This window comes from Sinocyclocheilus rhinocerous, unplaced genomic scaffold (assembly GCF_001515625.1).
Source record: "Sinocyclocheilus rhinocerous isolate Xijiao unplaced genomic scaffold, SAMN03320098_v1.1 scaffold395, whole genome shotgun sequence".
Classification (NCBI taxonomy): Eukaryota; Metazoa; Chordata; class Actinopteri; order Cypriniformes; family Cyprinidae; genus Sinocyclocheilus; species Sinocyclocheilus rhinocerous.
In genome coordinates this window covers 1,811,399-1,825,813 of record NW_015660890.1, presented here as the reverse complement: position 1 = coordinate 1,825,813, position 14,415 = coordinate 1,811,399, and the positions used below count along the sequence as shown (strand labels likewise).

At 38.3% G+C, this 14,415-nt stretch overlaps 1 protein-coding gene across 1 annotated transcript in view; it reads left to right on the top strand.

The window, feature by feature from the left end:
- LOC107725896 (forkhead box protein P2-like) overlaps positions 1–14,415 on the top strand; it is a 100,157-nt gene that overhangs the window by 32,481 nt on the left and 53,261 nt on the right. The window contains exon 4 of the mRNA XM_016535314.1: positions 7,674–7,851. Within this exon, the coding sequence (XP_016390800.1) occupies positions 7,684–7,851 (168 nt within the window). The 5' untranslated portion in view covers positions 7,674–7,683. The remainder of the gene's footprint in view (positions 1–7,673; positions 7,852–14,415) is intronic.

Below are 14,415 nucleotides of genomic sequence, written 5' to 3'. Positions count from 1 at the left end.
AAGAAAGAGGGACATTTTTGAAGAGCATTTTTAGATTAGGAAGCCCAGAAGCAGTAAAACCTGCAATGATTAGTTGCATTTTCAGATAATTTTCGGAGAGATTTAATGCTAATGATGCCAGTATTTCCAGTGTGTCACAAAAGGCAGAAAAGCTCCAGGTCAGGGCGACACATTTCCATTTAAGGCACTTTTTTCATTACCTCCCCTCGTTCCCGGCTGGTCGCACGGCTTCCCAAAGCCCCGCGTCTCCTATTGGGCCCTGTCTGCACGCTGTCGTAATTGCTCGGTGACAAGTTGAGATGAAGGAATAATTGTCAGGAGATAGGGGTCTTTTTTTTTTCTTCTTTTTTTTTTTAATGGGTGCACTGCCGATTTAAGTATGCATTAGCGACGCGTGCCGACTCTCCGCGAAACACCCTCTCCAGCCTGCCGTCCCACACCGCTCACCTGCAGGTAATAAAGCCACCTTTTCCTCCATCCATCCATGCTTTCCTGCTTTCATCCATCCATCGGTTCTTTTCACTCGCGCTGTCATTCCTCAAGGCTTGTGCCGTTCTCCGGCTTGGTTTGTGGGCTGCTTTCATCTGTGGGTTAATTGCTGGTGATAATGGCAATGACGATAATGAATGTGGTTTTGTGCGGGTGTGCGCGCGCGTGCCGTTAAGTGTGTGTGAGTGTGTGCCAAAGAACAGTGTGCTTTGACTTTGCCTAGTAGGTGATTTTATTTGAAGTGAAGTGTTTGTGTAGTTTACAGCGTGTTGGTGGGAAATTAAATCATTTGAGTAATTTTTATAGTTTTTTGTCTGCTTTATATTAAGAGTTAAATCATTTTTTGAGCAGCTGTTGTCATTTTTGTAGGGTAATAATTGTAAAATTCTGATTAGATGTACATGTGTGTTTTTTATGATTTAATATTTTTTTAATTTGAAAGAGTTAAGATTTCATAGTCACCTAAAACTTAAACAAGCCTGTCCCATTTTGGAGGTGGGGTCAGTAAAATGATTAGCCCTCAAGTACTAATTATCCCTATCAAAGGCGGGCAGATAATTTGTTTACTTAAATATTCATAAGGGTGAGCAACGCTCGCTATTGGGCTATTGTGAGCATATTATTAAGTTTTTATATGGCTTTGTGCTGGAATGTGGACGTGGTCTTCTTTATAATTTAATACCCTGATGCATAATGAGCTGCATGATTAGTACATACTATATAGAGAATCAGATAGATAATTTACATTGTTCTCCTGAGTCTGCGTAATAGCTTGTTTAGTGTGATAAAATTAAATGCTGCATATTTGGGTTTTTTTTATTATGCAAATCCCCTCGATGAGCTTTTTCCATGCCTCATTGTACACTCTCACCAAAAATAAGTAAAAAGAAAACAACAAACAAACAAAAAAAAGTAAAATATGAATTCAAAAAATTGTTTAACCAAAACACATGTTTACCTACGTTTTGTATGTGGCAATTAACACTGCTCATTAGCCAAGGCGGATATTTGTTTTGAAAGTTTAACCAATCACTTTGTTATGCTAATTGTGATGTAATTTAATTTGAGTCCCGTAATGATGATGCCGCTATTATCCCCATAAATGATGCAGTTAAGCATCACAGCCTTATTTGCATGTGCTTGAAGGGGGAAGCTGGATGAGACGACGCCAGCATCACTCTCGTTTTCCTCCCTCTGTTCTCCAACGTCCCTCCGGGTCCTCCTCGGCCTGTCTGCGCTCATTGATGATCAGCCTTTTTTATCTGATATTTTAATGTGAAATGAGTTGACTGGCTACTCTTGAAGCACAGATGTAAATTAAATAATTGAAATACCAGACTATTGAAAAATGCAAATGGATTTCTTCAGTCGAGGCATCATCACACAGTGAAGTCATGAAGAAACGATTGATTTGTATTTTTAATTTTTTTTGTGCGCGTGTGTGTGTGCATTGTACTAGTTTGCAATCTACCTCCTTGAGTTCACATTTGCACATCAAAGTGCTTCTTTGTTGGCGAGAGGTTAATTTTTAATCCATTGATTTCATGGCCTCTGGTTTGGACATGCAGATGGTGGCTGATTAGTAAGCGTGTGTGCGACTGGCGTGCCTGTGCTCGAGTTCCTGCAGTCGTGTGGTTGAATTTTTAAGAAAAAAAAATCAATTTGAAAGTCCTACAAGAGCCGCTTCCCTCCTTAAATGCACTTCTGAGAACCCTTCAGCCCGGGCTCTCGCTCTGTGACTAAGTCTCCCTTAAAGACTGCCCATTATCTATTTTGTCAAGGTTTTAGACTCGTGGTAATTTTCCTCGGGAAAGATTATTTTTCTCTCGACCAATCTTGCCTGTTACCGCCCTAATTGGTTACATAAATCTTGTCGGGTATGAATGAGAAATGTTGGGGTGTTGTCAACTGTAATCTTCACCCTTATTTACCAATTCATTAAGATCTATCGATGCAGGACCGGGCCGAAAGAATGACAACATAAATCAGAGCGGTGCGACATAATGACCCTAATCAGCCTCAAATAAGTGGAAACGTCACCATGAGCTATGTCTCTCTACGGCTTCGTGTCTGTGTGGCGGCACCAGGGCCGTCCCGGTCGTTAACGCGGACGCGTGTCCCAGGCAGGGGCGAGCGCTCGCCCCCTCCACCCCAAGGCTTTTAATCTCGCCCCACACGCAGCCGGTGTCACAAAGGATAATTGCGGCATGAAATGAAATGAAATATGCATTTGAGGCAGGTAAATAGTGTAAGACGATGGATAAATAGTGAGAAAGAGAGCGAGGGAGAGATTTTCTCTTCCTGCCAGAGATGATTGGAGCAGACAATGGGGCCTCCTACTTTTATAGGTCAATTACTGATGATTAGGTGGGCTGAGTTAATTAAAGAAATTACCCAAAATGCAAGCGCAGGGACTGCTTGATGAGATACCAGCGTCACTGTCTAGGCACCCACTTTTGGAGCTGCTTTTGTCCGAGAGGGAGGTGCTTGCTGGAGAGAATTTGAATCAAATGGAAAGACTTGAAACACTCAAGTTTTGTTGTTTTTTTCCGGAAGTGCTGGAAAATCTGAACGAAACTCCGGCTTTGTAGGTCACGTTGTTTAGCATTTATGAATTATGTGTGTTTTTATTTCTCAAGGATTTGGTTTTGTTTCAGGGCTTCTTCAGGATTTATCGCAGTTTTCTTTGTCCCCTTAGTCTGTGCTTTTTTTCTCTCTGTCTTTCTTTTCATGTCCCTCTCCTTTTCTCCTTCTTTTAATGTAAATAGCCCAGAATGAAGTTCTGAACATTCAGCACTGAATGAATCGAATATGGTCTATTTATCGTGAATTTAAATTTTTTTTTCTTGAATGTGTTCTCATTTTACCACTGATAACAACACTTGATTCGGTTACTTTGCATACTATTAATCCTGAAAAGCGATGTATTCATCCTCCCTTTTCATTTTTGAACTCGTGGTATAAATATGATTTCCCTCATGCTCTTTTTTACTCTATAATCTCGTCCATTGTGAACCACTTTGAAATCCCTCTATCTGAGAAGAGGGGGCCTGTAATATTACAGTACATTCAGGTTTAGAGGAGAGTCATTAACGGTGTATGGCGACCCCTAAGAACCAAAAAAGACTGCTGGCATGCACGGTTTAACTTTTAAAGAGCATTTTTAGCTGTTCAGTGGCATTTTTAATTAGCATATTCTCAATTTCACATGTAGTACAGATGCACGGGATGAAATTCAAACTTTGCATCATAATTTTCAAAAATCTGGCATTTTGATCTATTAAGCATTCCCAACTGTTAAATATTGGAGAATAGCAGAGCCGCACTGCTTTATTTTGTATGCATTGTAACTTATGGCAATGATGAATTAATTTCAGTGGAGCACAGAATTTGTGATTATTTTAAATGGTATCCATATCTTAACTGAATCAGAGCGGGTGAAGCTAGCAGACTGTGAAATGTAATTTTTAGTTTTTTTCCCCCGTCTTTTTTCACCCTTCCTTGCAATGTTAGGATTCCGGGCACCTGAGCAATGCACTGATAATAACTAGGCTTCTTGGATCACAAAGTCTGCCTTTCCGATGCCTCCCTGAAATAATCATCAAGCTCTTTTTCAGGTCTGTTCTGCGCGTCCTATCAGGGGAGAGGGCCGCCGGTTTCCACGGGAGGGGAAAAATGAAGTGCGTCTCGGTGAAAGTGGATGATTTCTGTGAGTGTGTGTGAGAGAGAATGTGTTAATGTCACAGTCGCAGCCTCTGGTGCCCCTTTTCAGCAACTTGTATTAAACCTATCCCGCAGTTTTCAAGCGCTTTAGATGATGGAGAACTTAGAATCACAATATCCAAGCTCCGATAAGAAGGGTGCCGCGTTTGATAATGAGGCAACATTTGTGGTTGTAAAATCAGATCAGCTCAAATGAGCGTGAGTAACTTGACTCCTCCATGATGAGGAGTGTGTGTGTGTGTGTGTGTGTGTGTGTGTGTGAATGAGAAACATCTGGGCTATATTTGTGGCTTTTCCTCCCCACACCTTTCTTTGCAAACCCACCCACCCGAAATCACAGACGTAGCCCTTGAATGCGTTGTCAGGATCCTGTCTGGGATTTTTCACCTGATGGAAAGGACAGATTTGCACAGCCTACGATTCGAGAGCAAACATTTACACAGCCAGAAAGGAATCGCAAGCGTGGTACTGTTACAGCGTTTAAAGCACAAAAAACACACAGTGAGAAAAGAAACCGATCCAAATAACATCTTTTATTCCAGAAATGCAGCAATTTGGTTTTTATCAACCTTCTTGAATACACACTGACTTTCTTTTAGATGATGACTGTTATCAAGATGATATGGGTAATAGCGATTCACAAGCTCAGTGTTTATTGCAGGACTCAGTGTCAAATGGGCCGGAGCTTGTCCACACTAAAAGACTACCAAGGGCTGTAAATATGTTCCAGTAGCACGAACCCTTGACCCCAGTGGGTTTTTAGGAAAAGACAGTGTGTTATAATGACAGGCAGTTGGCCCCAAGGGTCAAAGACAGAGAAACAGGGGTCCTACAATAGATGAACAATGACAGACTTTGGGTGCTGGCTTTCCTCTCTCTCTCTCTTTCTCTCTTCGTCCATCTCTCTCAGGCGGTACAGTACCGTACTAGACTCTCTCCTTCACTCAGTGTCATTCAGACACATAACCCCCCCGCCATCCTCCTCGCGTCCGCTCCATTGCGTGGAAACGATCGTGAGCGAGGATGTGTTTCTAATTGACATTGTAATTGGCAGATTTGGATGCTGCCTTCAGATGGCTAATTAATTTATCTCACCGCTGTCATTAAGGTTAAAGCAGCACCTGATCTCTCTGAATACACTTTGCATACATCTTCATGAGCATTATGTTCGGTTAGACACCTACACGCCAGTTGTGGATCATGTGGATTTAGAGGATACAGTGTTAATAATGTGTGTTTCTATAATGACAGGATCAGTATTCCGCGTCATTAAACCCAAAACCAAATTTGAAGGGGAAAAAAATCTTTTTTTTTTTTCCTCCTTCTTCCAAATATTACATCAAAATGTCATTGATTCTTTAGTTATTTTAAAACGTGTGGAATAATGAGTTCGTAGAAATCATATTTGAATTTCCACAGTGCAAACTGGGATTACAGTGATCTGAAATGTAATTTTAATTAGCGTTTTGTTTTTTCAGGTTTGAGTAAGAACAGTGTCCTAAACTCGTCCCTCACTTTTTAGTCTCCTTCATTGTGGCATTAAAAAATACTCCATTACGTTGTTCATAAAATTCGCGTAAAGGCAATCAAGCGGCCCTTCTCTGCATATTTTAAACATGGGGCATGTAAAATTTATGCCTAATTTGAATACTTATTAGTCGCCTAATCTCTACGGCAGCTTTGTGTTTCTTCAGGAGAGATTCGTCAGCCCTCACACTGTGCTGAGTCTCTCTCTCTCTCTCTCTCTCTCTTTCTCCTGGTCTGCTAATCTTCTGCACTTTTGTTTGTTCCCAAGTTGACCAGTGCATACTGGCTAGGTGGTGTTCTTTTTAAATAAAAAAAATAAATAAAAACTCTTGCTTAGAGTGTTTCTCATAAGACACAAGCCGTGCCGTTAAAATGTGATTTGCTGATCTGAAAAGCAGCCATGGATTAGAAGACTACGTCTTTGTTGTGTCGTGTGTTTGATTAGCGCCGTTCTTCTTTTCTTTTCTTTTTTTTCATGGCTCGGCTGTCGAGTTACTGTACGCTCTCGTTCAAAGATCGCTGCTAATTGTCCGTACGTAGCAGGTGACAAAATTGATGTGTTTAATCTGTGGAAAGAAGGATGGCGGAGCTGTCAGGGAAATAAATGAAAGGGTTGCTGGAAAAACGAATCCCTTCTAAACATTACACGAGATTAGGGATATTTTATTGTGCGTGCTCACCATTAGGGTAATTAATATTGTTTATGTTTGAATGCGCTGAAATATGAGACAGCCCGTCATCATTTTCTGAGAGAAACAAAATGTGTAATGGGAAGAGAGGAGGGGGTTCGATGAATATGTGAATGACGGAGTGTGTATTAAGGCTCTTGTGGGTGTATTAGCTATGCAGAACACACCTTGAATTGCATTTGTTGGGTCGGACGATTCTTTTATTTATTGCAAGGATCTCCACAGATCTTAGCAGGGTTCCTGTGAACGTACACAACATTTATGCAGGGAAAATGATAAAACATTTATTACCAGAGAAGAGGTAATATGCATAATTTATGCTGTTTTTAGCACAATCATTAGTGATATTCGTGAAAGATTTTTTTTGAGCCACCACTCTCCCCTGTTTTCATATCGAATAGATGCCAGGGAAAATGTATTTAATAATTGTAAAAATTGACGTGTGCGATTTTTGCTCTGTTTGAATTTGGTGTTTGAATTTTAATTGCGCTCGGCAGACGGCACTAAATATACGGAAATAATTTGAGTATGTGATTAAAATAAAAAGGAGGAACAGAACTAGCCTATATGTGACAAGCTTTTTTCTCTCCTCATTTGACTAGCAGGCAAATTTTATTTAGCTTCAGCTAAAAGAAAAGACCATTATATCATTCATCACAGTACAGAAGCATGTGATTTGTAATTCCCCCTCTTCTCCCCTCACCTCCTGTACCAAATTTTAATTTTGCATGATTAGCTGTGCGTCATTAAGCAACTCCGTTCAGTCGAGACACAACGGGGATATTTTAAGACGTCTGAACAGGGGGGAAAAAAAGGCTTCATACGTGTTATATTTCAAATATGCTCCTTTGGAAATTATTCACACCACATTAAAGTCACTAAATGTATTTTTAAACATACCATGTGATGTTTATCTGTGTGTGTGATGGTCGATATGCAAAAAAAGGACATTTAAAAAAAAGCATGCATTAAGCAAAATTAAAAAATAAATAAATAAAAGGCAGGAAGAAACGTGCATCTCTTTGTATTGCTTCATTTACACAGTGAATGCATAATTCCACCCCCTCCCCCCGTTAAATGCTTTAATTTGCAAAGGGTGCAGGGGTTGATAATGGAAAGCTTTTTTTTCTTTCTCGCCCCCATTTTTCCTTTTTTCTTTTTCTTTTTTACCCCCCTCTTTTTTTAGGAGGCAACTAAAGGGGATTGTAACAAGAGCCTTAACCGGTGCCTCTTAATCACTTCTAGGTATTAAGTCATGATGCAGGAGTCGGCCAATGAGACAATAAGCAACAGTTCAATGAGTCAAAATGGAATGAGCAGCCTAAGCAGCCAATTAGATGCTGGCAGTAGAGATGGAAGATCAAGTGGGGAGACGAGCAGTGAAGTAAGCGCAGTCGAGCTGCTGCATCTGCAACAACAGCAGGTAAGTTGTGTCTCTCTCCCCCCGTCCGTTGTCATCCGCCGCGCTCTGTCTCTTTCTCTCTCTCTCTCCCTCCCTCTCTTTCTCTCTCTCTCTCTCTCTCTCTCTCTCTCTCGCTGGCTTTCACACAGGGCTCAGCAGGCAGCTATTTGACTGACACCCTTCAGTTGTGCACATTTAGACAGGAACTGGACTGTTTTATTGTTTTATTCTTGTTTTTACTGTATTTTAGTGCTTATTTAGTGGCGGTGTTTATTTAAGTTTAGTGTAATGATAAGGATTTCAAGAGTTTAGTGCAGAAATCTGGCTCAATTTGGGCTGTTTTTGACTTGTTTTGGATGCGTTTTGGTGCTTCTGTGCAAGAAGCGTGCCGGCTGAGGCCGTGCATGTGTGTTTGTGTGTGAAGTACGGAGCCTTGCTCGTGTTTCTTTGTTTGTGGCCACTAGAGGGCCTCCTTATTTGACTTCACAACAATTTAGGAGCTGCCAAGCAGCTCGTTCACTACAGAAACCTCAACTGACCAGTGCATGTTGTATTTGTATCAAAATATATATGCGTAGGGGATGTTTGTGTAATTCTTTTGACTTTAAAAGCAGCACAGTTGTGTGCTGTATGTATGTATGTCTCGGTGCAGTGAATGATGGGTTTGACAGCTCACCAAAAGAGCAGCATGAGAGGTCAGGCTGAGCTCAGGGTTAGTCTGCTGGCGGTGTGGAGTGTGTGTTCACTTATTCACTCGCAAGTGTGTCATTGGATGTGAGTATGTGTCTGAAAACAGAATTTGTGATTTCTCAGTCATTGTTTGTTTTGTTTTCAAGGATTTAAGTAAGACTTTCAATACTTTTTCCATGTTTTTGGTTGCCATGTGAATGTTTATACTACTAAAATACTTAAAAGTAGGCAAAATGATTGATTTTAATAATGGAACATTTTTTAAATATATTTTTTTAAATGTATATTTAGATGTTTTTTAATAATACCTAATAGTATTTTAATTAATATTTTTTGGCAGCTTAAGTTTATAGCTATTAAATGGCAGTTGTTTTTATTATTATGACTGTGTGTTTGTGTGTGTGTGAGTGGCTCAGTCCTGGTGACAGCAGCTGAAAGCAGCCCATGGGCTTGTGGGTAAGACAGGATCAGTGTAGCAGAGTGATTACAACGGCACCCCCATCTCACGGCCTCTCCTCCCATTCATCATCACACCGGCCGTCTCTCTCTCTTCCTCTGTGTCTCACACACGCGTCTGATTGGGGTCAACCCCCCCGCTTTCTCATTACTGACTTCTGTTTTAACCTGCACACTTCAGCGTGTGTGAGATCAGTGTTTGGTGGTTAACGCTGGGCCCTTCAAAAGTGTTTTTGTAAACTTGTTTCAAAGCCATTATTGATAATAGTTCATATTTGTGAATTGTTAGTAGTTGATGACAATGATGTTTTATTATTATTATTATTATAAACCTATTGAAATATTAAACAATGAACATCTTAATTATAGGTTTATATTAATTATGTGAATTTAAATATCTATACAAATAAATGTTTATATATTTGGTTTGTATTTGTTATTATGATCAATATATTATGAACAGACTGAAATAATAAAGTCTTAAATATTATGAATTCTAATGAATTAATTTAATTTAAAATTAAAGATAGATGTTTTCTATAAAATATTTTTTATTTTTTATTGTTACAGTAAACAAACATATTTATAAACAGTAAAAACAAAATATTGATATTCTAAATATGAATGTATATAAATATGCATTTAATGTAAAATAAATAGTAAAATGTAAACAAATCTATTTTTTAATATAACATAAATTGTAGCTTCAGTGTTATTATTAAACAGAGTACAGTAAAAGCCAATAAGCCAATAAAACAACTAGCCACAGAAGCATCTAACCAGACATATTATTATTATTATTATTATATTGATGATGATGATGATTACTATTATTATATTCATTATTATATAATAATCACTATTATTGTTGTTACTTGTTGGTAGAAATAGTTAATATTATTTTTGTTGTTTTATTATTACTGTACACAGTAATTAAACAGTAAACAGAATTAAAATAAAGTAATAATATTATTATAAATGTGTATGTAATATAGATATAAATTGTAGTATTTTTAAATTTGATTTTATATCACAAATAATATTAGATTAGATTAAACTTTTTGTCATTGCAGAGTACAGTACAAAGCCAACGAAATATAGAACCATATAGAATCATTATTGCAGCCATTATTAGTATTAATAATACTAAATATTTGTTGTTGTTGTTATTGTTACATGTTAGTTTAACAGTAGTTAATAGTAGATAACAATAACAAATAACATTGATTATGCTTTATTCAATTGTAAAATTACATTTTTATTCTATTTCTTTCATTTATTATATTATATTATTATAGTATTATTCCTGTATAGCTGCATATTACTTGAATAGATTTTGTGTTATCTGTCTGTAGATAATCCACACTAAGAGTGGAAGAAAAGGGCAGTGTAAGCAGAAAGAGTGAAGAGAGGAGAGATAAGTGCCATAGAGACAGTGGAGAGAGTGACAATGTTTCACTTACAGAGAGCGAGCGGGAGAGCGCAGACAGACACATTGAAATGAGTGGGCCAGCTAACAGGCCTCGGGAGGCTTTTTAAAGGGAGGCCAGGTGCTGTTAACTTCACACACTTCCTGCACAATTCCCTCTCACACACGCCACAGTCAGAGAATTCCTACACATCCGCCTAATAACCACCAAGATCTCTGAGTTTTGGTGCTGTGTGTGTGTGTGTGTGTGTGTGTGAGAGAGAGAGAGAGAGAGATGAAAGTGTCCAATTAAAAATGACCGTTAGTAATTGAACTATTGAATATTTTATGTCCATTGCCAAACTTTCTTACTCCGAAAAAAAACATCCAGAAATTACAAATTGCCTTGTGATCTTTTTTTGTGTTTTATTATTATTATTATTATTAACAATTTTTACATTTTACATTCAATTTTCAGTGTGTTGTGGCTATTTTTCTGCCAACATTTTCAGAGACTGTTTTACATTTGCTATACATTATATTTCCATAATAATCTTCTTATGGAAGAAGCATTGCAGCACTGCATGTTTTTTTCATGTTTCTGCAAGAATGGTGGTTAAGGGCATAGACTTCATTGATTTGTAGGATGTTGTTAAATGAGCTTTTAATGTTGTTATATTTATAATGGTGTGTGCATACAAGAATGTTTGCATTGATCTGTGGATAATATGATGTGATATAATGGAACCTCTAGATGATTGTTCTAGTTTAATAATCTGTGATCGTATGGTTTTATAGTGTAGTTAGCCCAGGGGCGTTTCCTCCGAGGAGGCAAGGGAGGCAGTGTCTCCTCAAAAAATTGGATGACAAAATGATCGATATTACAAACATAGCAGGTAAAGTTACAGCGGAGGCTTGCCTCCCTTCAGTCCATAGACTTACAACAGAGACCCATTAGCGTGCCGTGACTTTTCTGGGTTGTAACTGAGAATGAATGGGGGAAAGTCACGTGAGAGGAGGCAGTGACCGGTTATGATTAAATGTGATTGGTTCATGCGATAAATCCCGCCTCTTGATTTCGTGCGAGCTCTCGGCCTGAATGAAGAAAATTATGGCGTTATTGACTAATTATAAAGTAAGCAAACAACTCTTCCACTTAGATACCACTACTTTGTCACATCAAAATAAAACTTGAAATGGTCTGAAAACATGATGACTGCGTCAGTTTTTAGTGAGCATTCAGCGTGATGAAATGAAAAGATATATCTTCATGTGTGTGGCAGTGTTTACAGAGCTTTTATGACGATGACCCGAAATAAGTTGACTATTAAAAAGAACAGCTGAACATCAGTTCACAAATAAAAAATATGTTTAACATTTTACAATAAGGTGTCATTTAATGTGTTATCTAACATGAACAAAAAATGAACATGTATTACAGTATTTATGAATCTTTGTTTACATTAGTTAATAGTAAAAATACTGTTGTTCATTGTTAGTTCATGCTAGTGCATAAACAGTGCATAAACTGTTAACAAACACAACGTTTGATTTTAATAGTGCATTAGTAAATGTTGAAATTAATATTAACTTAAGATTAATAAATGCTGTAGAAGTAGGCTATTGTTAATTCTTAGTTCATGTTAACTAAAGTAGTTAGTTCATTTTATATTTTTTTCCCCTGCTAACAGCGATTTTTACAGGAAGCGGTGTGTAAGTCACTGGCCCGGTGTAAAAATGACAGCAATTAACCCGACATTTTAGCTTGAGGAGAATTTAAGATGAGACGCCTGACAGCCAGTGTCTGCCATATTTTCCCCGTCGTCTTCAGGTGTAAGAGCAAATGAAATTGGAGGTAGTATCGCAGTTGAGGGAGCCACTTGGGAAGGAGGTGTCCATGGAAAACGAATTATCTAAATAGGACTTATTTTGCACTTATTTACTTCATTTTCCACAACGATTTTCCTGGAAAATATCCATAAACAGAAGCATAACCACAACCTTTGATTTTAATAATGCAATAGTAAATGTTGAAATTAATATTAGCTAAGATTAATAAATGCTGTAGAAGTAGGCTATTGTTAATTCTTAGTTCATGTTAACTAAAGTAGTTCACTAATGAAACATTATTGTAAATTGTTTCCAAAATATTGTTCAAATTGTTACTGCCTTTAGTTATTATTTTGGAATAAATGTAAAAGTGCATAAAAACACTATGAAATGTATAATTAGTGTTAAAAAATATTAAATAAAATAAAAAATAATATTAATAAAATACAAACTATAATTATATTAGTTCTCTTTTTTATGTAATATTTATTTAACCAGGAAAATGTGACAACATTAAGTGTAACAGGGACATATATATAGGCATATATATATATATATATATATATATACATATGCATATAACTGCCTCCTCATTTTAATACACCACTGCACGCCACTGAGTTAGCCGTACTCTGCAATTTAACTTCCTGTCCTGAGAGAAAGTTCTCTGTGGTATATTAGTAAAAAGGATGCCATTATAAAATCCACACGCCATGCATTTTGTCTTCATTCATTAGAATTCAATTATAGATTCTGCAGTATTTTATACTATATATACATGCCATTGGTTCTTGGAATATTTCTGTTTTTATTTATTTATTTATTTTTAGGTCAGTCTGCACTTTTTATTAGCCACTCTTCCACATGTATTCATGAATGTTGTGTCCAGATGCACAGGACATTGTTCATTTTATATTTTTTTCCCCTGCTAACAGCGATTTTTACAGGAAGCGGTGTGTAAGTCACTGGCCCGGTGTAAAAATGACAGCAATTAACCCGACATTTTAGCTTGAGGAGAATTTAAGATGAGACGCCTGACAGCCAGTGTCTGCCATATTTTCCCCGTCGTCTTCAGGTGTAAGAGCAAATGAAATTGGAGGTAGTATCGCAGTTGAGGGAGCCACTTGGGAAGGAGGTGTCCATGGAAAACGAATTATCTAAATAGGACTTATTTTGCACTTATTTACTTCATTTTCCACAACGATTTTCCTGGAAAATATCCATAAACAGAAGCATAACCGAGAAAAACCACAGTGCTAATTGATATTCAATGAGTCTGACTCCATCATCACCCCACAAACACATTAACACACATGCCTGCGTTCAGAAGAGGTGGGAGGAAGCGTCTCTAGGGGTCCATTGACTGTCATTCAGGAGGGGAAAGTAACAAAGTAACGCGGAGACGACACACAAACAGCCAGTCTCGCTTCCGTCTCCCCCGCAGTCCACCGGGAGCTGCGAGTGCAACATCTTCAGGCAGGGTGATGACGGCTTTCGCCGCTCATCAGCCAAATAAAAGCCCCTCTGATGCAAATAGCGCTTTGCCCTTGAGCATAATTTAAAGCAGTAATCACCCCTGGAGTCTCTACCGTGCAGATAGTGAAAGCGAGGTGACTGTCTCATTTACACTCCAGCACAAAGAAGCTCATTAGCTTTATCACACCGGCCCGAGACTCATCCACTACAGTGTGTAAATAACACACACACACATACGGTTTCACCAGAGCCACATTTCAGAAAGCTCTCACAAAGATGGGCGCTAGAAACAAAATAAAACACGTTTCGATGGCTTGCCGTTGTATTTTACTGTTACCATTTCACTATCAGCAGACATCGTTTTGACATATAGAGGCGTGCTGCTTCTCGCGATGACACTGCAAGATATAAGCCTCTCCGTGACGGATGTGCATGCTTCGTTCCTCCCTAGACAACAGCAGGTATTATTCTATTATCGCCACTGAGCTCAGATCCTGGAGTGGTCATTTGTGTTTAGGCCACATAACATGTGGCTGTATGGAATTTACAGTGCGCCTGCAGTAGTAACTCCATTTCCCATCGGCCTCTCCAGAGACCGAGTGAAATGTCAAGCCGTGGCTTTGAAAGAGAGATTGAGCGAGGGACAGGACGAGGAGGGGGGATCGAGAGAGAAAGGAACAGAGTGAAATCTGCTGGAAACAAACACTCGTGAACATTGCTCATGT